The sequence below is a fragment of the Sturnira hondurensis genome, unplaced genomic scaffold, assembly GCF_014824575.4.
Source record: "Sturnira hondurensis isolate 20B ecotype Veracruz unplaced genomic scaffold, ASM1482457v3 Scaffold0018728, whole genome shotgun sequence".
NCBI lineage: Eukaryota > Metazoa > Chordata > Mammalia > Chiroptera > Phyllostomidae > Sturnira > Sturnira hondurensis.
The window spans coordinates 182,719-207,407 of NW_028091359.1; the positions used below are offsets into that span (position 1 = coordinate 182,719).

The window sequence follows — 24,689 nt, forward strand, 5'->3', positions numbered from 1 at the left end:
CTTAAGGTCATAAAGCTAAGAAGGGTCAGAGCAGACATTCAAACACAAGACGACCGAGAGCTCTTTTGACTGTGGGATGTCGCAACTCGTTGTAGAATGCCCTTTATGCCTTATTATCGTATTATATCGTTATATGTGGATACCGTGCAAAGAGCACCATTTGATGGGCACATTATCTTCAATTATCTGATTGGTGATAAAAATTATACTCTTAGGCCAGAAGGCCTCCAGGTATACATAAAGTTAGAAGATAATGAAGTAATTCCACCCTAAGGAAACCCAAGAAACACTCTGATAATTCAAAAGAAAAAAGAATCCTCATCAAGGAAGTTAGATTGCCTCTGAAACAATTGCTTCATCAGAGAACAGTCAACTGGTGGCCCATAGGGTAACTTGCATTTCTGAGAAAAGGACAAAAGAAGCAGGGACAAATGGCAGCTTCTCATGCCCCGGAAGCGCTGCATGGCGTTCTGACTCTGGAGACGTGCTTCTGGTCTCTTGCGGATAGACAGCACTCTCCTGCATGTCTACTGCATGCATACACACAGAGGGCAATTTCCTAATAATAAATCACCAAATGATTATCATGAAAATCCTCACAAAAGCCTTAAAAAACAAGTGAACCAGAAATTTACATCTCTTCCATTTGATTAAACAGTAGAATAGTCACTGAATGCAGTGCCACAAACACCTCCGCAGTCAATGGGGGCACTCATGTGTCATCCGGGAATTGGGACGACCCAGTTTTGGCCTGTGTGCACCCACTGCTTAGGCGCCAGGTACTGTGTGGTTTCTGGGTAGTTTGGTTACAGGAGAAAATCAGATCTCCTGGCAGCACTTACAAGGCAGGTGCAGTCATAAAGAACTTGACTTTTGATTCCATTGTCTCTGTCAGGACAGGTGGTTTGGTAGAAATATGGAATCCTGCCAGACAGGCTCCAGCTCAAACTTCCCTTTAGAAAAAAAACAATAAAAATGGAAACAAAATGCCAAATCCTGTTCCATACCTTGAAGATTGATACTGCTTGACAAACTAGGGCATTTCACATAGGAACACTAATTTGGTTCAAGCATACATCGACTCAAGAGAAATAAGATTACAAAAACGAAAGGTCAATTGCAGGTTGGACTCCTCCCCTGTAGTTCAATGCCCTTCCCATTCCCCTGTATAAACTAAAGGGACACTTACATTTCAGTGAAATGTACACATAAATTCTTATTGTAAAATAACTCCCCAAACTGTAATCTCATACCTGCACAGGAGCAACACAGGCCAGCTAGCACTGCTGAGTCGAATAAAGACCTTTGGCAAATCGTGCCTTACCCGCACGCCCTGACATACCTTCCTAGTACAAACTAGCGAGTTTAAAATTTCATGAGGCTTCGGCAGTGGATGATTCCATCAAAGAGGCCGTCTTTGTCTAAAACAAAACTAGAGCATGTTAGTTCAGGATGGAGTAGAAATATAAAGGATTGTTTCTGGTGGCCAAGATAGACAACTGACATTTTTACCAGGTCTGTCTTCAGGGCGAGCCTTGGTGCTGATGTGGGCTCCTGACCACCGCAGGAAGGCTCTGAGGAAGAGTGCTCAGAGGATCTTTGTGGGAGCGCTGCAGCCGCCACTATGGGAAATTGTGAGCATTTTTGGTGTTCTTGGAATTCTATTTCCAACCACCACTTTGTGGTTGCGATGAAGGGCTAGGAAGAGATTGGAAGTCTTCTAGAGCAAATACTTTCTTCTGTTCATAATCACAGAGCCAAGATTAAAATAACAAGAACATACTTTGCCCAGGGCATAATTCTGCCTGCATCTCATCTATCCATTGCTTTACTTTTCCCCTAATTCTTGTTTTTGCTGTTATTAATCTGCCCTAGGGAAAAAAGTTAGATAATCTGAAATGGGTTCCAGAACAGCTTGGAAAAATTTATGGATCCAGAGAAGGATATTTAAGAAGGAGCCATAACCTCTGAGAACAATGCCCTGTAAATGTCCCAAAGTGCAAGAACCAAAATATTCAATGAATCATTGTTCTTACCTAGTAAATAATTTCTAAGTCACAGCTTTAATTCTCCCTAAATGATAAATGGTCTATTCAGGCCCCAGAGATGAGGCCGTGAAGCTAGCACTTAACATGGTTGTGCCTCTTTGTGCCTGACGCAACCAAACACTTTAAATCCAAAAGTAAGTTCCTCCTTCATTTACCTGCCAAGACCTGAGTTCAGGCCCTCGGGGTGCTAAGGTTTTCCTTTGTGGGTGAAAATGACATCATCAACACCTCAGAGGCAGTAGGGTATGCAGGGAATGCGGCTCCCAACATTGGTGATATCATCAACAGCCCTGGGAGAAACCCCAAATCCCCAAGATTTGAAGCACTGAAGGTTTAAAAAGGTGGTTTTGTTGTTGTTTCAAGCTTATTAATAGAATATGAGGTTTCCTCATATCAAGTTGTAAAAGAGCAGGTAGAGGAAGGTTACTTCTTCCAGTAAGGACTTCAAGAACCAAACACACAGAAGGTAAGTCCAGATAGGGCTACTCAACTCAGTTGTGTCTTAGGGGTATATCCATTCAAGGAAGAGTACAGACTCAGTTTTACAGGCTCTCTCTCAGCTCTGAGATGAGTATATTCTTTGGGGGACTTGCTAATGTTGCAACTCTGCATTCAAAATAAATTCTAAGCACTCACATAATCCCCCCAGTCTCCTCCAAACTTTCTTTGATGTCCAACAACTAAGGACAAGAATCTCTGATTATAAAACAATTTCTTTGGCTGAAAGAAAATTCTTTGCAGGGAGTAAATAGCAGGAGAAAGAAAAAATTTTTCTGAAGTGCAAACTAGTTGGAAACCCCCTGGGGAAAGAATCTGATTCCCAGTCTTTGAGAGGACTGGGCCTGCCTGTACAAGCTGCCTCTGCGGCAGGCCTCTAAGAAGACGCTTTTGTGTCTACTGTACAACCCTCAGCAGAGCAGCCGTCTTTTTTTTTCCGCAGCAGTTTTCCAACTCCAGGGACACACAATGCAGAAAGTCACGGTTTAATAACACGGCATAGTTCCTAATCAGATGGCCCCATTTTCACTCCTCCCAGGTGTCTCCAGATGCTTACACACTAGAACTCTATCCCCCAGCCTCACACAGCTACCAGCTGTTCTCAAATCTTATTTATAGTACAGTAACTATTCAGCTTATCTCTAAAAATTCAACTTCACAAAGTGGTTCAGGATCAGATGCATCCTTCCCCTTCCACTACTAGGGTCCTTCCCGGAGATTCAGAATCACTTAGAGTAGGTTTATGATAGAAGTGACTGAAGTCAGAGTGGTTTTAGCCACTGGGACATCCTTGAATGATTCAGAAACAGGGTCCTCAATCCACTACAGATATTTTAAAAGACAAAGCTCCAGAAAAAAATTCTTTTGTGTGTGTATGTGTGTGTGTTAACTGAATGTAAAGACAGCAAAGGACCAAAGGAAGAGGCATAAGCTGAGTCTGATGCTTAGTTTTGCTACCAATCTTTTGTGTGACTTTAAGTGACTTTTGTACCAACTACCAAACAAATTTTTTTTATCTCATGGGAAAGGAATAAATAAGCACGTTACATGCCCCTTTAGTATACAAAGTCTATTTCTAAAAAAAGCATAAACTATAAATGTTCAGAACTGGTGGGTGGGGAACACTCAATACAATACACAGATGATGTGTTATAGAATTGTACACCTGAAACCCATATAAGTTTATTAACCAATGTCACCACAATAAATTCAATTAAAAAAGTAAAAAAATAATAAAAATAAAATAAAACACTGAAATTAAAATATTTAAATTAATGTTTAGAGCTGGAAAGGATCTTAGAGAATATTTAGTTACTCTACCTAACCTACCCCAACATATGAAAGGTTAAGTGACTTACTTTTACTTTTTTTTTAAGATTTATCTATCTATATATCTATTTATTTATAGCGAGAGAGGAAGGAAAGGAGAAAGAGAAGGAGAGAAACATCAATTGGTTGCCTCTTGCACATGCTCTGACCAGGGAGAACCCAACCCGCAACCTAGGCATGTGCCCTCACCAGGAATCAAACCAGTGACCTTTTGCCTGGCAGGACAATGCCCAACCAACTGAGCCATGCCAGTCAGGGCTGCTTTCGCTTTTTAAATGGATATAAATCACCTATGGACTTTTCACATGCCCAAAGGGGACAACTAAATTCTATATAATCTCTAATGATGATAAAAATATATATAATGTATACCATACAGTTTACAAACTTTACAGCAAGTAATAATCTAATGTTGTCATAATGTTGTCAATGTTGTCAACATTCTTCTTGAGTTTGTCTCTATATCCCTCATATAGTACTAAAATCAACAAATTTCAGAGAATGGGAATAACAGGTACTAATGACTAAAATCAATAATTTTTTAAAATCTTGGTATTAAAAACAAATTTTGCTGAATCAAGATGATATTCATATACTCTTCACATTCTACGGTCTTACTATTTATTTCTTCCTTATGCAGTTTTGAAGAATTAAAAGTGAGTCTGTGAGATTATCAATTCAAAAGAACTCCCAATATGTTGAATTCTATTTCTGGCTCAACTTTTCTTTTTTAAGTTTACTATAATTTAGAAGGAAATTCTTGCACATTTTAGGAAGTCTGTTTGGAATCTGAAAAGAAAACCATGATGTTTAGTTACTTGGACTTCTAAACAAAACACTACAGGTGAGTATCATACATACAGGAATGTTTATACAGGCCATATTATAACCTATATTTAACTGAGAACAGAGAAAAGTAGAAGGTATGATTGGTTTAGTTGCCGTCCAGCTTTAAGTTGCCTGGGTTAAAAGTTTGTTTTTCCTTTGGTCATAGGGGACATCTGAAGGCAGAACTACCGAAGTCATTTCAATGACTCCTGAGAACATGAAAATCAGCATTCCAATGTGTCTACGGCAGCATCCCTCGTTTGGCATCCAGCACATGCTGCCTTCTGCTGTTTAAGCTGAAATCTCCTTGGTTGGGCCAGACTAGGGTTGTTCTTTTTGATCTTAGAGGACCGGCCACAGTAGCAGTTGGTACACAGTAGGCGCCCACATTATAAGACATCAAGAGAATCCAGCACCACCCCAGTCAGTGAGATTTCCAGCCTATACTGCATAAAGAGCCTCTACTGCTGTGTCCTGATTCTACAGCAGAATAAATGACATCTGTACCAAACACAGTAGTCCTCAGTTGCAGCGAGATATTTTTCATTTGTTTTTTACATTTTATTTATTTATGTTTAGAGGGGAAGGGAAGGAGAGAGGGAGAGAAACATCAATGTATGGTTGCCTCTCGTGTGTCCCCTGCAAACCAGGCATGTGCCCTGACTGGGAATCAAACCACCATCCTCTGGTTCGCAAGCCCACGCTTAACCCACTGAGCTACACCAGCCAGGGCTGTTCACTTGTTTTAAAGTATGCCTTCTAATTGTCTATAGACCAAAGAGGAAAGAGACCCCATGGCAGTCTATAATATCTTCTTAATGGAATGTCCAGGGGAATGTGTATGCCAACACCTGATTTTTTAATCTCCCTGCAATGACCCAAAACAATTTAAAATAAATAAGTAAGGTTTACTAAAAATACTGGCCAGGAAGATGTGGCAGGAGATTGGCAGTTCTTTGGCAGACCACTAATATCTCTGAGTCTGTTTCTTCCTCTGTAAAATGAAATGATTGAATTAGGAGACGCTGCCAGTAAGACCGAGGAGTAAAGGAATGGAGCGTGCTACACCAAACCCAAAGCACTCAGAAGAACTGAGCTCATGGTCTGCTTAAAATATGGTAGGACAAATAAATCTGTTTCACCCTCAAGTTATTCCCCAGCAATCAGAGTCAGCACCATAATGTTCCTCGTGTTCATTCAATAAATATTTATTGACTCTCTACTACGTCTGAGGCACTATCCAAGTATATACTAAGGCACTATTCCCAAGAATACAGCTCTGAACCGAAGAGACAAAAATTCCTGCTTTCATAGAGCTCGTAGTCTATGAGGGGAGCCCCACAACTGTAGCAGCAAAACACTACAGTATGTCACAGGGCAATAAGTTTATAAAGAAAAATAAAGCAGAGGAGAATATGACTCCGGGGAATAGGAAGAACCCTTTGAAACAGGATGGTCTAAGCAAGCGTCATTGAGAAGGTACATTTGACACTTGGGAGTGACAGTAGAAAGACTAAGAGAAGAAAATAACTGGGGTGTAAGTGGGACTAGTAAAGGGGAAGGTCCTGAGGGGAAAGCATGCCTGGTTTAATTGAAGGACAGTTGAAGGTCAGAGTGCTAGAGCCAAGTGAAGGGGAGAGGGAAGAGGTGGGGGTGCCAGGCCAGACCCTGAAATGCCCTAGGGCTCACTGTACAGACTGGCTTTTACTCTCATTACCTTTCTCAGAAGAACAATGAATGGTCAGAGCATTAGCTCTTGGGCTTTTTGAGACATAAAGTTGATAAACTGTTTCACCAATAGTTCTTTTGACGGAATTATCACGTTGAGCAGTACAGATCCAAGTAGAGGATATCTCAGCCACTGACCATATTTTAGCTTTGTAGGAGTCTCACTCAGTCGAATTGATCCCTGAGAAATCCGCACCCTCAGGTACCTTAAAAATTGGATTACTCCTCTATTTCCTACAAATCGGATTGGGTCCATCTCTCTGCAACTTTGTTCTCAGGTAACTTACTTGCTTTCTCTTCCCCATCTTGTTTTATTTTCTGTAAAATGAAGTAAATATCACCTGTTCTCATTTGGCTTGCACATATTAGTGAACCATTTTAAGCTTCTTGGAAGAAAATATATAAATTCAATGGAACATCATTGTCACATTCTTCTCTAACAATACCCTGTTACCAATTCTGGTTCCTGACAGAACATTTATAGTAGTACACTGGTCATTTATACATCTTTTTCCCTACTGTACTTAGCAGTCTGAAGGCAATAATAGAGAAAAACAAAACAAGTTTCGAAAAACACTTTCCGGTGAATAAAATATAAAGGCAAAACCTATTAAAAACAAACCTAACCGTAAGTCCTAGGAATATCCTTAATAGTCTATACAAAATAAACTATGGCTAATTTTTAGAGAGAGAAAATTATGACACGCACGCATGCACATGCATACTTTACTATAAAAACCAATGAAGTACCTACCTCCGGGACCAGCTAACTGAACACTGAACAGACTGAGAGGGACAATAACTGGGCGCAGGTCATTCATTACCTCCTCCTGACCACAGAGCTTTACAAATATGAACACACACAGTTTTTGCTGGAATCCACATGAAGTATGACACCATTGTATAACAAATCTGTTGGATGAGTGCTTATAAAAGAGATATCTTCTTAACTTGAAAATTTGTCATAAAAAATATCCTGCAGCTTCCTTCTCTCCTCTGGGCGCCAGGCTTCTAACAACAAAGACAGGTCAGAAGGCTCTGAGCTGGCACCGCAGGAGGCAAGCACCGGAGATAGTGCACGCAGAAGAATTATGTCTGATGGGTACTTCTGACTATGTTCCAAAGTCAATTACAAATTAATTGGATTATCTGCACCTACCTTCATTAACATAAATGAGAGGTGCCTGTGCTTTGAGTATTAACACTTCTTTAAAAGGCTGGCCTCAATGCAAAAACCTTTGAAATCTCTGCTTCTAAGGAACTTGAGTAATGGCAGTCAGATGCATGTTGTTTCAAAAGTGATGGCGGGTTCCTATGTTAGCTAATTTACCATAGACTGTTATAAAATGAAGAAAAAGACGTTGTTACTTTAAAAGGGAGATACTGAGCAAATAAACATTCTGCTTCACAAATATCTTCACAAATGAAACACAAATGACAGAACAGAAGAAGTACAGAGGTTTCTGGAAGTTAGCAGGGTATTGTGTTTTCTGGATCAATCTTGGCGAATCATACTCATTACTATCACTCCTTTCTATTGCAGAAAGGAATGAATCACTCATACAAAGCCTAGGCTGGTGTTCTGCTCATCTACGGCATTCTTAGATGTATAGAATTTTAGAGCTAGAAAAGCACAGGCTTTAGGGTTCAAGTTTCAACTATGTAACCTACTAACTGCGGTCATGACCTTGGCAGGTACCAACAGTTTAAGCTCCAGTTTCCTTATCTGTAAAATGTGAAAAATAAAGGTACTGCATTTCACTTCTTTCATGACTTATCAGGAAGATTCGACGAGCTAATATGTGTAACGATCACAACCTGAGCTTGTTATGATCATGTTTCAATCCCTCAATTTTATAGATATAGATTCTAAAGCCTAGAAAGGTGAACCATTTTGTCCCAAATCACCCAGACAACCTAGTAGCAGAGTCAGAGATGAAAGTCGGTCCCTTGAGTCACAGTTCAGTAGCTTTGTCAACTACAGTTTTGCTATATAGCATTATCTCTCTGGCTTTGCCCAAAACTTGGTAATAAAGTTTTTTCTCCCTTCCCAAATAATTCATTTCAGGACCTGACAACAAAGAAAGTAAAAATGCAAAGATGAGAGGACAAGGTGTTGCCTAATAGGTAAACGAAGGGGCAAGCAGAGACCTCATGCAAGGGGGAACAGGTCCAGGAGGTGCTCACTGCTGCTGCCCAAATGCTGAGCTAACACAGCTCCCACCCTGGGTCTGAAGCCTCCAGGCAGCGCATTCTAATCTTGATCATCACTTTATCCTGAAGCCTAAGACAATCCAGGACAACCAGCTGAGCAGGAAGAGTGTAACAGTCCAATTGGTAACCTCTCTTGCACCACATTCAGATCCTCCAGCTCTTTTGCTTTGAGAAGAAAAGATTCATTTGAGTTGTCCCTCCAATTAGTAATATTTATGAATAAGGAAAAATATTAAGAAAGAAAATAAGACTGTAATCATTTTTAGAAGTGGTAGCAACCATATTACCAGAAATAATATAAACAAACATTGGAAAGAAGTAAACAAACTAGAAAACTGGATGTCCAGTATGTTTACCGTCTACAATGCTATAAACCAGGAGAATATACTCAAATGAAAAGTAAAAGATTGCAAGGAGTTATAATCACTATTGTTTAGTGCTCTTTATCAGTCACTGGCCAAGTAATGAGGAAATCTGGAAAGTTTCCTTGAGATGGATTTTCTTTTTGGTCTCCCACTTTGTCTCTCTCTTTTTTAATTGAGATGTAATCGACATATAGCACTGCACTAGTTTTAGATGTAAACATGATTTGATATAGGTATATATTGTGAAATAATTATACAATAAGTTTAGTTCATATCCATCACTACACAGAGTTAAAAACACTGTTGACGGCTAGTTAGGAAAATAACTGATCAGAACAGCAGCAGAAGGAAGGTTGTCCTAAATGCAAACATTAAGTGGAAACACAGACAAAGAGGTGGAAGGTGATCAGAAGAAAGAAGGAGACAAAGATTGTGGCAAATGCAGGGCAAACCTAAGAAGGAGGCACTTCCCAGACAACAGCAACTCACACAGAGATGTGAAATGCTCTGGTAATGCAAAGCAGCAGCCTCTTGGGCAGAAAAGAAAGAAAACCAATTTAGTTTGGTCAGGGCTCAGATGGGGAGGTTTGAAATGGAAGAAGTAGCCCGGGCTGCATTTCCTCTTCCAGTTTGACTTTCCTTTAGTACTCTAAAGAGAATACTACAGTTTAAAACTTTAAACATATCTTGTAAGAGGGGTATTACTGTGGGTAAGAAGAAACCTGAGCACAAAGAGTGAGGCATAAGACTCGGGACAAAAACTCACCAAGGCCTGGACTCCAATGTCCTCGTACACACAGCCATCAGATGAAGCTGACACAAGTACAGTTATTTTAGAGACAATTCTATGGTCCGTTTCATTACTAAACAAACGGCGGGCACCCTGTCAAGGGATGTCTAAGAAAAAGTAAAATTGTAATACAAGGGGAAATCTAGTTAATTTGTCCCTTATGAAACTGTACCTACCTTGAATTAATTGAGCAGAATGTTAGATTTTTCTGAAACTCTCTGAAAATTCCAGAAACCACAAGGATTTTTTTTTAAATCCCTGTTTTCATACCTTCACATTTTCCAATCCATAGCATCCCCAGGTCTACAAAGACCTGACTGCGCCTTCGGAGACAATCAAAATTACCAGGCAGCTAGAATAATTCATTCATAGGTAGAAGGATGCGTAGACTTGTCCAAAATCCCTTAAAACCAACAGAGAAGAGCCCTTTAGATTTGTGACACCAGGGTACAGCCATTCACCAAAACAGCTGCAGTGCAGCAAAGCACAGCTCCTGGGGACACGCGCAGAACTCCTGTTACGTGGAAGGCTTGGTTAACCACAGATGAGTGCACCTGAGCTGCTGCATGATCTGATAAGGAGTGAACAGCGTGGATTCCAGGCGTGTAAAACTACGTGCCCCCAATACACTGGAGTTCTTTGAACAAGTTCATCCAACAGTGGATAAAAAAGAATGGATGCTTACCATTCGAAAGGTTTTTTAAAACATAATTGTCTCATAGACACTATTCAGAAAATTTAGTAACTATTCTGGATTAAAGATTGATTAATAGACCATAAACCAGGAACGATACTGATAGTCATGAGAGATTAATACTAGGCTAGTTTACAAGTTTATTTATTAATGACCTAGAAGATGCTTGTGTGGACAGAAAAGGTAAAGAAAGACTGAAAGTTGCCAATGACACAAACCTCTGTAAAAGCCTGAGAGGCCTTTACTAAATAACAGATACAATGAAACTCCCTCTTCTCAAAATAAAGAAACAATACTTAACGTATGCTAAGACGCTCAATATTAACCGTTTAAAAAATTAGCAAACGTTACCACTGAGGAAAGGGGCAGAATAAGAGAAGATACGATAATGACTGGCAAAATAAGAAGTGGCAAAGAGAATGCCAGCGAGTGAGTGCCTCTAACATACCGTTTCCTCTGTGAATACACAGAAACTTTACATGGAGCTTTAAGACAGAAGAAAAAATTTAAAAGAAAGAGGACACTATTTTACGCAGTATATAATTAACCCATTGAACATGCTGCTGCCACAGGACATTAATAAGGCACAAGGCTTAGTACAGCTCCCAAAGACCTCAGAGACCAAAACAGAGTTGCACAGTAAAATAGCTAAGGTTATAAAACGAAGCCCGCACTTCACGATTCAGGGAACTACCTAGGCATGGTCAGAAAGAAAGTTTCCTTTCTAATTGTTGCATTCACAATGATTTATGTTTCAACTTTTAAATGTTCCTAATGCCATCATAGAGTGCAAACTAAATGATTTAGACTCTTATGCAAAAATTCTTAGGCCCTTTTTTCCAGATACATGCTCTTTCCCCGTTTATTTTTCTAAATAGCAGGGCCTTCCATTTCACCCAATTCTTCCTCCACTTCACTTATCCCACCTTCAAAATATTGCCTAGAAAGTAATGACGAAGAACCACTAAATCATAAACATAAAATCCATGCCTGGAAAGGGAGTTCTAGAAATTGTTCAAAACTCTCACCTTCTTTCTCAAAAAAGACCAGAATTAAAATTCATCTCATACTTTGGTTCTGTTCATACCAGAAAACAGAAATTTGAGCTTGGATGTCGAGATAAATCATATTTAACAACATTTCAACCTGTGTCCAAGAGGTACAGCAAGAGTTGTCCTTTCATAAATAAAGTTTAATCGATAAACCAACAACATAATTTTATGGAATAAAATCCTGGGAGGCCACATTGCCAAGACCCAGCCGTCTAGGCTCTGTCCTCACTGAGGGAATGAGCAATTCACCTGTGAAACGCCATGGGCCTCCTCAGTTCATAAATTCAACACAGAAAGAGCACGCTTTGAATGAGTGATAGGCAAAATTCACAGCCTGAAAGCCTGAAAAACTGTGTCCGAGAAACTTTGGGCATCAATAGAAAAATGTTCAGTGTTAAGTGTCTGAAAATCATAAAATTATGTACAGACGATGCCAAAGGGATCAGGAGGCAAGTTTGCACCTTGTGTCCATTTTGTGACCCAGGCCTCTCCATTTTGGGCTCAGCAACGGGCGCCACCTGAGGTGTAGAGCCAGTGGGAGCACCCAAGCTTGACTGATTTTCAAAAGTGACACAGTGACCAACCACGCTCCGGGGGCATTCCAGAATTTCAGAGTGCTGCTGACCATTAAAATCCACCTCCCTAGGGCTCACTTCAAATTTAAACAGTCCTCAATTAAATACAAGCCTATATATTTCACCTATCAAAATACTATGTCCAGAATGTATCACTTGCAAAGAAGGGTCTTATTATGTGTATCTAAAAATGAAATGTAATCATCAGAGCTAAAAATAAGCAGGTGATCTTCTAAAATGTAGGATTTATATGTTTCTTCTCGAGTATAAAGTCAGAATTTGCTTTAGAATGCCAATAAGGCAATATCCTTATAGGATGGAACAAATAAAAAAAGGTAAGCCATAGAAGCCCTCCAATATAGTATTTGGTTTGGGAGATACAAGGAGAAAGGCATATTTCAAACAGCTGGAAAGTCAAATTTAAGAAAGGTGTCCTTACCTGCATTAATTTTCCTTCTGCTGGAGTTATTTCAGCAACACCAGCAAACACGCCTTCCAAAGTGAGATTCAGTTTTCCTGTAGGGTCCATTTTCAAGGGGATCACTCTGATAATAGCCTTCTGCTCTGTTGATCTTTCAGACTCCGCCGCTGCCGCCAGTGCCAGTCCCGTGTGTCCGAAGCCTGCCTGCAGGGTAGCCATCAGCAGCCAGGGCCAGAGGGCAGCCAGCTGCAGCTGGTGGCCACCACTCATGCTACCAGCTGCAGCAATGCACTTCGGCCATACATTCCGCTTCCACTAGCTAATACCAAACGCAGCTTCTCGGATCCAGACAAATGAAGGAAGAGAGAATTTATGCTTCAGTTTCAGAAACCCCAGCCATAGTTTTGGCCCTTTCTCTAAAGTATATTCCCAAGAACAGGTGGCATTCCTGATCTGGCAGGGAAGAGGGTATTTTCAGCCCACTTCCGCTGCAGGTATGTCATTTTCTCCCATCTTCACTATTATTAGCAAAGATACCACCACTTCTCTTTGGAATTTCCAACTTTGCTTGAGGTTGAATGTCACATGCTGAATTTTTATTATGTCAGATCACTGCATGCTGGTCTTCCATATGCATCAAGTTGTCCAGCCACTAAACCCAATGTTAATGAACAAAACAAGGCAAAGTAAACAACTAAGGCCATGCATTGAAGGTAAGAGTAAAAAAAACTCCAGCTCAGAAAGTGAAGAGATGGTCCTTGTTAAGCCTCAAAATTTGTCAGTGGTAAAAGGCTAAAGATCGCAGGAGAATTTTTCAAATGGGGAAGGAGAGGGAACAACATTTCAGGTCACACCTTGAGAGATGTCTAAAGATGCTACAACATGTATTCATAAAAGTTTACACATTCAACTGCATTGCTGTGTGGCCAAAGGTCTAGGCCCATTGAATTTACAATGCTTTTCATGAACTTAAAATATACTATAATGTCTTTATGTTCTACCTAAATTTGCCTGTAAATTAGGTGGTAATTTATGTCTTTATATATTACAGGATAATCCTGAGTATCACCACCTTTCAAATTAGAAGAATGTTTGAAAAGGTTAGCTTTCCAATTATTTTTCTCAGTTAAAGACCGTATTTCTATCTTTACTTTTCTTTCTCTCTAAGGAGTTCCAGCTTTTAGTCTCCTGCTTGAGAATGCCAAGCACTTTGATTTCCCATGAGATGCTTTTGGAAACTACTTTATTATCCTGATTTTATAATCTGTAATTTTCTAGGTTCATAAGTAAAACAAAGGACTATTCCTAACACGTTTTCAAATTCCTTGAGGGGGTGGGGTATAAAAGATAGGGGGAGTAGGGAGGTGATTAGCCTACAGTCTCTAAGGATACTCTGAAAAAGTAAAAAGCCTGAGTAGGGTAGATCTGTGCTATTTCTAGGCACACTTGAGAATTTGGGTCTCTGTACAAATAAAACCTTATTTTAAAAATTTAAAATGTGCATCCTTAGTAAAGTAAATATAAATGCACTTCGATCACAAAGCCCACTGTGTTCAGAGGTCAAATTTTAAAAATCTTATAAAGTCTTCAGAATAAGTGCTGAAAAGCCAAGCAATTGAACATGAACCTGTTATACAGATTCTTTCTTTTGCTGAGGCAGAGGGAGGGGAAAAAAAAGAGTTTCAAAAGAAATCTGCAAACCTGTTGCGCTGTCGGGCCCACTGGAGTCCACGGGTGTGAAACAAATTCAATTACGCTTTTATAGATCCTGCTCAAAAAAGATTTCAACTGTTTAACCAAGTACAGCTCATTCTTCCACCTTCTTACTCTGCAACCAAACCAAGGGCCCCGCACTGCAGGTAGGTGCCGAGAAATTCCGAAGCCTGGAAAAATAATCCATGCAGGTCAAAGGCAAAAACTCAGTCCAGGGTTAGAGCTACTGTCCCCAAGAACTCTAAAAACACTTTTAGAGAATCCAAAGTCATTTCTGAAATCGCCTAACAAAAGTTCTTTTTCTCCCCGAACAGCATATAAAAGGATCAAATCTTGAAAGAGCAAAGAAGCAAAGCAACAGTTCACTATCAGGAACACAGAAAATCCCAGAGGGAGAAAGCAATATCTCTGAATCATGGATGGACTTGGAAAGTTCGGAAGGATTCGAGTGCTTCCCTTCCAGAAAGACAATTCTGGATCACCTCCCTAGAGGAGGAAGCCTGTGGTTTGTAATTGGTGTTCTAGCTCGGCCTCCCTCCCCTGAGACTGCAATCACGCTCTCTACCTGCTGACACAAAGTGAGGGTGGAGCAGCTAGAGGCAACCACCCCCCATCCTGCCCCTCCTCCCCCCGGCTGGCTCCAGCTCGGCTTGGGCGCCTCGGCTTGGGCGCGCACACAGTTAACCAGACACGTCCGTTTGCTCTCCCTTCTCTCAGCTCCTCTACTCCCTCTACTGAGCCACAGTCAAACTGCATCCAATTCAATCCTCAATTCCTTTCTCTGGGTAGGCAAGCTACCGCATGTAAGTCAGGGCCACTCAAACAGATATTTAAGCAGATTCTGCACCTAAGAGCACAGTGGTATGAGGAAGTAGAGAGAGGGGGGAAGAAAAAAAGGAAACCCAGAAGATGAATAGACAAAGGGTTTTGTAAATATAAATTCAAAGAGATCTCTGCTCTTTCTGGGTTTTAGTGCCTATAAATGGCACAAAGCCAGAATAAAGTGATCCTGTGCTATAATACTTACTGATTTATTGTACTTATGTTTACACTCCTGGCAAGAACTCTATTTTATGAAGTTTTTCTTCAGTGCTTACTGTCTTAAATTTAACAGCTCTTTTCCAAACTGTGCCTCTGTAGAGCTTTTAGATCAGATTGATGTCAGAAGTCTAGAATCTGCTATTTTCTTCTCATATCTCTGGGAGGTGAAATAATACTCTGGACTAGAACTATGTCCTCCATGCAGGACTGTGGGTAAGTCTGTCATAAATACAAGCAAAGGAGTCAAGTGTATATGCCTAATGAGAATGTAGAAAACAGAAAACTAATTTTTGGCTGATTACTACATTCATGAACTATACATAGCCTTTCCAGTAATCTTGTCATTAGAAATAATGCATTTCTTTTTTCTTCAAAGATTTTATTTATTTATCTTTAGAGGGTAAGGGAAGGAGAGAGGGAGAGAAATATCAATGTATGGTTGCCTCTTGCATGCCCCCTGCTGGGAACTGGCCTGCAACCCAGACATGTGCCCTGACTGGGAGTGGAACCACGATCCTTTGGTTTGCAGGCCTGTGCTCAGTCCACTGAGCTACACCAGCCAGGGGGGAAACAATGCATTTCTAATATATTTCTAACATTTCAGTTTTCAATTTAACCAGATTATATTTAATTGCCACTAACATTTCTTGACCTCTGCCAAAAATCTTTCCAAATTGTACACACATACAATGATGTAAATGTGGTTAACATTACTGAACAGTAGACTTAGAAATTGTTAAGATTTGTAAAAAAATGGTTAAGATTTGTTATGTGCTTCTTTAAATTGTGTTAAGAAGCACATAACATCAATCTTAAATTTTTTAAATTTTACATATTGATTACTTGCTAAATGTGGATAATAATAATTGCATTGTAGGTTTGTTGTAAGGATTAAAATACATAATGCCCCTAAAAGAAAAAAATTACGAGTAGTCTATTTACCATGAGCAGTTTTCCCCTAAAGAAGATTTATGGAGATAGTTTTGACATTTTAGGCCTAATAACTAACCTAGAGTAGAGAGATAAATTCTAATGTAAATTCTTAATTTAGAACTTATTCTTTATTGGTTGGACATTAAGAGCATAATGTAAGTATAGACCTTTTATAGCTCCTTTCTAAAGAATAGAAATAGATCTAATCCTTCTGGAGAGAATTTTTAAAAATCTGTTATGGTTTTATATTTTTATTTTATATATGCCATTTAATAGTACAGCATAAATAATGCAAAATATACATTGTTATAGATGATGTATGCACAATATTTTTAAAGTTAAACTAAAGAAAAGTGAGCTACTAATGGACTTTGCCTTACTTATTTTTTAAAAGATTTTATTTATTTATTTTTTAGAGAGAGGGGAAGGGAGGGAGAGAGGGAGAGAAACATCAATGTATGGTTGCCTCTCATGTGGCCCCCATCGATGTTGGGGACCTGGCCCGCAACCCAGCTATATGGCCTGACTGGGAATCGAACCAGTGACCCTTATGATTCACAGCCCATGTTCAATCCACTGAGTTACAAAGCCAGGGCACCTTACTTATTTCTGCTTAAATCTTTCAAAGGAATTAAGAGAACCAAACCGAGTTAACATACACATTTAGTTGAAAGAAAGTAAAAATAGAAATGTGGTTGCCCTCTCTTAAGGAAAGTCTAACATCTGGGAATGATAATAACATGTATCATGAACCTCAGTACCCTGAGGTACTAGGGATCAAACCGAACATCTCTATGTAGTTTAATTCGCTGATATTCTGTGTCTGTTTAGCTCACTGGAACTGACAAGCAAGAAAAATTATTCTCTGGCTTTAAGTTATCCCTCAGCTTTGGAGTTCGCTTTGGAGTTATCCCTCAGCGGTTGGTACACCGCGGCTTCCACGGAGATGTCATAAAGACGCTGTCACTGTGGCAACATCCACCACCCACTCTTACACAGAAGACAAGCCAGCCTTCAGTATTCACTTTCACATCCAGATGGACTAAAGTCACTGAAGGCCATCCATCCTCTACCGAAAAACTAGGGTTCTATACACATGTCTAAGAATTGTCCTTTAATGGCACTTAAAAAATTCAATCTCTATTTAAGTGCAAATGAAACAATTAAAAAGCCAGGACATATTTTCTTTAAAAGTCAGGTTCTTTGAAAAACAGAGCACATTCTCTTTTGAACTTTACTGTTATGATTAATAGTCATAATGACTGAGGTTTCCAATAATCACCAATTAAACAGTAAAAACAAGCAAGACAACAAGTCAAGTTGAAACGCTTACTTTATTGCTGACTGATTAAGACTGATCACGCTTAAGGTGCTGAAACACTGAAGTGCGAGTCAGGAACCTTGTTAGTATGTGTCAGACCCGACTGGCTAATTCACACCAAGATTTTATTTTCTCTTTTTCCGTTTTACCCAAGTCAGTGATGATAGCTTTAGATGCTAAGCAGCGGGCATGTGAGTGTGGCAGGGGCTCTAGCTCCTAGGTCTGTTGCGTTCATATACATATTTTTAAAAAGTTTGGAAAGCTGATAAAGGCATTTAGTTAATTAAGCCTTAAAACCACTGAAACCAAATCCATGCTAAGGTTCCTACTTGACACATGTTCCTCAAAAGATATTATCTCTTTCAACACATACAAAGCTAAGAAAGGCATATTTACAGGAAGAAATAGCACCACGGTATATAAGCTTTTCAACACGACAGAGAAAAAGCCAAGTTCCTTCATTTGGAAATTGGGTCTCCTCTTCATATACTCTGCCATAAGACATAGTCTGGCTAAAAGATGTAGAAGTCTTGATAATCTGTTCATTGTTTAAACCTTGCTAATAAAGATGAATAAATGCCCATCACATGGACATCAACTATTTAGAATCAGATGGACCAAATAAGTCACTTTTCAGAACCTACTTTCAGATCTAAACTGAGTCACCAATACAGAACTCATCCTTTTCAAAAAAACTACTATTTCCGAAACACTTCTATGGTTTGACGTCATTGGAGAGGCACAATGCAATTCAATGAATTGTGATACCCACAATGCTAACCTAGTACTTATATCATTAAGTGTCTTTTCTTTTTAATTACTTTCATATTCCTAGGCTTTCCTTGTGTATCTGCAGTGCAGAAAACTAAAGCAGAGACCAGTAAGAAAGTCCTAGCCAATTTAAAAGACTTTAAATCGGAGAGTTTCTTGCTGCCCCATGATGAGCAAGCAAGGGACCGATCACAGATCACAGAAAGGGAACAACAAAAGCACCTCTCCTGAAAACCAGCCCCACGGCCCGCCACTCAAAGGTGGAGTCCTACAGAGGGGTACGGCAGGAACGTCAGGAGTCCATCCCGCCGCCTGAAATTCCCGCAGAAGCTTCAACTGGACATGGACTACCAAAAATACTGGAGGTGAAGCTTCTGCTAAATGACTACTAATCAGTTTATCCCAACATTTGTGCACCAGATCTGATAGAGATGAGAATTTATACTTACTGAACATAAAAATGAAAATAATAAGGCACTGTTTTAAATCTCTTAATGTTTTTTTCACACATTGTATATTTCCCCTCAAAGTAAAAATATTACACATATCTCCTTTGTCCTTCTATCCTACAATAGCAATAAAAATATAAAGTTTTAAAACTCTTAAATCTACCAGCATTTATAAATATATTAAACAAGTTAAATACTTTTCTTTAAAAGACATTTAAATAAGTGATATATTAACAAAAGCTTATCATTTATAATAATGAATCATTAAAATGAGAGAAAGATATGAAAATAGAAGAATGCTCCCATTAATATAAAATAATTAGAAGCTGTTAAGTGTGATGGATGGTCCAAGTCCGGAGGCCTTGCTCTTGAACGGAAGGCCTTTTCAAGGCCTTGCTCTTGAAAACTTAAGAGCATTTCCTGGTTAATCACTTAGAAAATTAGCTCTTTTTCAGAGTTTCTTCCCTAGAATTCCTGAACCATTTGGACCTGTGATCTCGGTGACCTTATATGCCTTCATTTCTCACACAATCTTCTCTGAAAGAATCACACTGTGACTTGAAACGAATGGACTGCAAGTCCCCACTGGAGTTGTGCTGACCGTAAACTGAGAGTGTCGAGATGACAAATCAGCACACACACAGATTTTCCAGTACCAGAGATGCAGCAGTTTGCAGATGCGTCTGGGCTAAAACAGAAGGCCAGGAATTTTCATCCAAAAGGGATCTGGGCAGCAGGGGGAGAAAAGCTGCTAGATGGTTAGTGTTTGTCAAGGTAAACAATCTGAACTGAACGGCTGTGGTAAATACCAAATTCCAAATTTCCAATTAACAACATTCTCAATTAACAAAACAAAAATATATTTTTCCTTAACAGAACGGCAGAAACCCCAACAGTACGTCATGTGCACGGCTAGCCTGCTTCCAGCCACAGCTGGAATGTCACATATGTCGTCCATTCCTCACTCTTTTAACTCCTCCTCCTTTGGAAAGTGCTCTTGCTTACAGGCCACGTCCACCAGCAGATGCAGATCTAAAAAGAAAGGTTCGTTTACTCAGTCTTGGCCTCTCAGACTGGAGGATTTGATGGGCAAGTCTTCAGACAAGAAGAACAAGTTGCTTATGTTTCTAAAATCATTATCTCATCAGATTCTAATTTTAGGGCATTCCTGTACTTCTAAAGCACACAGATGCAGCCCATTTGTTAACCCAAAGAGACCAACAAAGTTTCAAGTTTCCATCCCTTCAGCGATGTGGCCAAGCCTTTTTTCATTTAAGATGCCTTTTCTTATAAGAGAAAAATTAAGGAAAAGCATCAAAGGGATCAAGTGAAAAATACACATGAAAATTCATTTATTTGATGCTGAAAGACTAGGTGGGTGGGCTGTGGGAATATGAAAAAGTAATGCCTTCAGAAATACAATGTTAAAATAAGTAATCACTATTTTTTCAAAGTTGTTTGCCCCCACAAATTTTTCACATATTGACTAACATAGGTGATCTCTTATTAAAAAACGAAAAAGCACCAATCTGAACTGTTTGTAAAAAAGAAAGCACATACTTCACAGAGGTCAGGAGGCAAAGAGTGGTTCACTGAAAACAGAAACAAGTAAAAAAGTAAGCTTTTGGCTCAGGTACAAGGTTCTCTCACTCAAAAAGCTAAGCCCAGGTACAGAAGTAGACTAAATGGCTTATCTGAGTAACACAGACAGAAATAGGAGGATGCTAATGACGCTTCTAGATTCAATCTAATTAGTTCATAACTTCTAAAGTCATAATATTACTAGGGAACCTTTTAGGTTGGTCTTGAAATTTACAATTTTACCCTAGTGGCATTCGAGAGTTAAACGAAACTATATAGCACGACTCCTTTATTTCTTTTTAGACAAACACTTTTGTCACTGTGTTTGTAGAACACAACCTCTGCGGGACTGATCCACAGCCTGGGTGAGAGAGCTAACTCAATAAAATAATTCTACTATCTCCTTCGAGAAAATCTAGAATGTATTGGAAACAGTACCTAATTTTTGCCATATTTTGTAAAAGATAGACCAGTCATTAGGGACAGGTATTTGTTCATCTGGTGAACTACACTAACAATTGACCCATAAAGAACAAGCAATTTATTCAGACAAGCATCTTCCAGAGGGAGAACAGACCATCAGGCTGTCACTTAAAACTGGCCTCTTGCACATCCAGGATCAGAGCAGCATGACTCATGATACACAAAAGGTGAAAGCAATCCAGGGGTCCATCAACAAATGAATGAATAAACCACATGTAATGGAATACTATTCAGCCTTAAAAAGGAAGAAAATTCTGACATACAGGGGTGTCCAACCTGTGGCCTGTGGGCTACATGTAGCCCAGGATGGCTATGAATGCAGCCCAGCACAAAATTGTTAATTTACTTGAAACATTATGAGATTTGTGTGTGTGTGTGATTACATGTCACAAGGTATTTAATGTGTAGTCCAAGACAACTCTTCTTCCAGTGTGTTTCAGAGACACCAAAAGGCTGGACACCCTGTGTGAACCTTGAAAACATGACGTTAACTGAAACAAGTCAGTTGTAGAAGGAAAATACTGTATGATTCCACTTACATGAGGCGTCAGTAGTAGCCGAATGTATAGAGACAGAAGTAGAGTGGCAGCTGCCAGGGGCTGCAGGGAAGGGAGTTACTGGGTAATGAATCTGGAGATCAGAAGATGAAAAAAGGTCTGGAGATGGTAATGATAGTAATGTGAATGTACTTAATGCCATTCAAATGTACACTTAAAAATGGTTAAAATGGCCTGGCTCGTGTAGCTCAATGGATTAAGCATGGGCTTGTGAACCAAAAGGTTGCTGGTTCAGTTCCCAGTCAGGGCACACGCCTGGGTTGTGGGCCAGGTCCCAGCAGGGGGCATGCAAGAGGCAACCACACATTGATGTTTCTTTCTCTTCTTCTCTCCTTCCCTTCCTATCTCCCTAAAAATAAATAAATAAATAAAATCTTTTTAAAAATGGCAAAAAGGCAAATTTTATATTATGTACATTTTACCACACAATGGCTTCTTCATAGTCTAAATAATACTGATAATAATGATAATGGTACTATCTTATATATATCACATCTTTTTTCCAAGTAACTAAAATGTGTTATTATTTTTCAAAAATATTTTATTTATTTATTTATTTTTTAGAGAGAGGGGAAGGGAAGGAAAAAGAGAGGGAGAGAAATGTCAATGTGTAGTTGCCTCTAGAGCACCCCCTACTGAGGACCTGGCCCATAACCCAGGACCCTGACTGGGAATCAAACCATGACCCTTTGGTTCGCAGGCCTGTGCTCAATCCACTGAGCTACACCAGCCAGAGCTAAAATGCATTATTATTATAAGGCAGCAATTTTCAACCAGTGTACTGTGGCACACTGATGTGCTGCAAGAATTTTTAAAACATGCAATACCTGACTATTTAGTCAGGGGCACTGTCCTTAGATTGTCAAAAAAAAAAATGACATCAGCCAACCCAACACTGACCAGTGTGAATGGATCAAAATTATACTTATTTTGTCAGATTGAAAAAATTTTTTTGTTGTGCCACAGGATTTTAGTAATTCGTCATGTGTGTCATGAGATGATAAAGGTTGAAAATCGCTGTTAAAGTCATCTAATTATTCCTGAGTAGTAAATAAATACTGGGGGGAAGAACCTCTAAGCCTAACTAATAAGTAAAGCCAGTGGTGTCTAAACCTTGCTGCACATTGCAATCTTAAAAAAAAAAAAGTACTGATGCCCACAGCTCCTACCCCATACATTCTGATTTGGATGGTATAAAGTGCAACCTAAGCATCAGGATTTTAAAAAGTTGATCAAAAGATGTAGAAGGAATAAATTATGATCATTCTCTAAACACTTTAGCTCCATATCAGACAAGAAGGACAGGCCATACCCTAAAGGAAAACAATAAAATAAAGATTTTGGATAGACCCAACTTTGAAAGCAGAGCAGGAATTCTTGATAATTACAAAGGCAATACTATTACAGCAACTACAGATTTCAGATGAGGTGACAGACTGAAGGACAGCAGCAACAAACCCTCTTCTTTTTTTCAGTGAAAAAATGTCATTTATTTAATTGCTTATTAAGACTTTATCGGGTGGGATGGGATGGAAGTAATAGACAGAAAACTGTACTTGAAAAATAATTAAATAAAAAATTTGAAGAAAAAAAAAGACTTTATCATGTTGATAGGTTCACATAATGGACAAGAGCACATTACAGACAAACATATTTAAAACAACAGTAGATAACTTCCGGCCAAGATGGAGGCATAGAAATACAACCAGAACAACCAAAATTAAGAACAACAAAGATTTAGAAACAAAAACACAACTGGAACCGACAGAAAATTGAACTGTACAGAAGTCTGACAACCAGTCAACCAGACTGGTAAGAGGGGTGGAGTCGGCGGCCAGCAGAGAGGGATCGTGGCAGGAAAAGGCAGTGGCAGCCAGACCCAGGAGCGCAGGTGGCTTGTATAAACTAGGCAAAAATGGGCAGCAAGACAGACCCCACAACCCAGGGCCCCAGTGACCAGAAATAAAGCCTAAAAGCATTGATTGAAAAGGTGCCGGGAGAGACTCCCAGCCTCACAGGAGAGGTGGTTGGAGAGACCCACAGGGTCCTAGAATGTATACAAGCCCTCCCACCCAGGAACCAGAACAAGAAGGGCACAATTTGCTTGTGGGAAGCAGCAGAGGAGACTGAAATCTGAGAGAGAGAAGAACAAGTGCCATTGTTCCCTCTCTGACCCCGCCCCCACATACAGTGTCACAACCTTGCCCCACCCTGGTGAACACCTAAGGCTCTGCCTCTCATATGTAACAGGCTCAACCTGACCAAAAATGGCTCAAACAGAACACATCAAAGCCCCAGAGCCAATACTTTTAAGCGACCAAGAGATAGCCAACCTATCATATGCACAGTTCAAAACACTGGTGATCATGATGCTCAGAGAACTAGTTGATTTTGGTCACAAATTAGATGAAAAAATGAAGGCTACACTAAGTGAAATGAAGCAAAATGCACAGGGAACCAACAGTGATGGGAAGAAAACTGGGACTCAAATCAATGGAGTGGACCAGAGGGAAGAAAGAAACAACCAAACAGAAAAGAATGAAGAAATAAGAATTAAAAAAATGAGGAGCAGCCCTGGCTGGTATAACTCAGTGGATTGAGCGTGGGCCTGTGAATCAGACGATCGTGGTTCGATTCCCAGTCAGGGCACATGCCTGGGTTGCAAGCCAGTTCCCAGCAGAGGATGCATGAGAAGCAACCATACATTGATGTTTCTCTTCCTCTCTCTTTCCCTTCCCATCTAAAGATAAATAAATAAAATATTTTTAAAAATGAGGAGCAGCTTAGGAACCTCCAGGACATCTTTAAACATTCCAACATCTGAATCATAGGGGCACCAGAAAGGGAAGAGGAATAGCAACAGTGTAAAACTTATTTGAACAAATAATAAAGGAGAACTTCCCCAATCTGGCAAAGGAAATAGACTTCTAGGAAGTCCAGGAAGTTCAGAGAGTCCCAAAGAGGAACACACCAAGGCACATCATAATTACATTAGCCAAGATTAAAACAAAGTCGAGAATTTTAGAAGCAGCAAGAGATAAGGGGACAATCACCTACAAAGGAATTTCCATCAGACTGTCAGCTGATTTCTCAAAAGATACCTTGCAGGCAAGAAGGGGCTGGAAAGATGTATTTCAAGTCATGAAATGCAAGGACCTACATCCAAGATTGCTTTATCCAGCAAAGCTTTCATTTAGAATGGAAGGGCAGATAAAGTGCTTCTCAGATAAGGTCAAGTTCAAGGAGTTCATCATCACCAAGCCCTTATTATATGAAATGTTAAAGGGACTTATCTAAG

The 24,689-nt window shown here is 39.6% G+C and overlaps 2 protein-coding genes and 1 long non-coding RNA gene across 3 annotated transcripts in view; 1 reads left to right on the forward strand and 2 right to left on the reverse strand.

Moving 5' to 3' along the window:
- Nucleotides 1-14,572, reverse strand: part of RNF43 (ring finger protein 43) — a 57,905-nt gene extending 43,333 nt beyond the window's left edge. The window contains exon 1 of the mRNA XM_037069885.1: nt 12,561-14,572. Within this exon, the coding sequence (XP_036925780.1) occupies nt 12,561-12,812 (252 nt within the window). The 5' untranslated portion in view covers nt 12,813-14,572. The remainder of the gene's footprint in view (nt 1-12,560) is intronic.
- On the forward strand, nt 12,965-15,255 carry LOC119003491 (uncharacterized). Its single transcript, XR_005069976.1, has 4 exons — nt 12,965-13,036; nt 13,151-13,255; nt 13,594-13,642; nt 14,570-15,255. It is a non-coding gene; the product is annotated as an uncharacterized LOC119003491 (long non-coding RNA).
- A 2,292-nt stretch (nt 15,256-17,547) lies between these two features.
- The window catches only part of HSF5 (heat shock transcription factor 5), a 42,410-nt gene continuing 35,268 nt past the window's right edge, over nt 17,548-24,689 (reverse strand). The window contains exon 6 of the mRNA XM_037070231.1: nt 17,548-19,802. Coding sequence (XP_036926126.1) covers nt 19,732-19,802 — 71 coding nt within the window. The 3' untranslated portion in view covers nt 17,548-19,731. The remainder of the gene's footprint in view (nt 19,803-24,689) is intronic.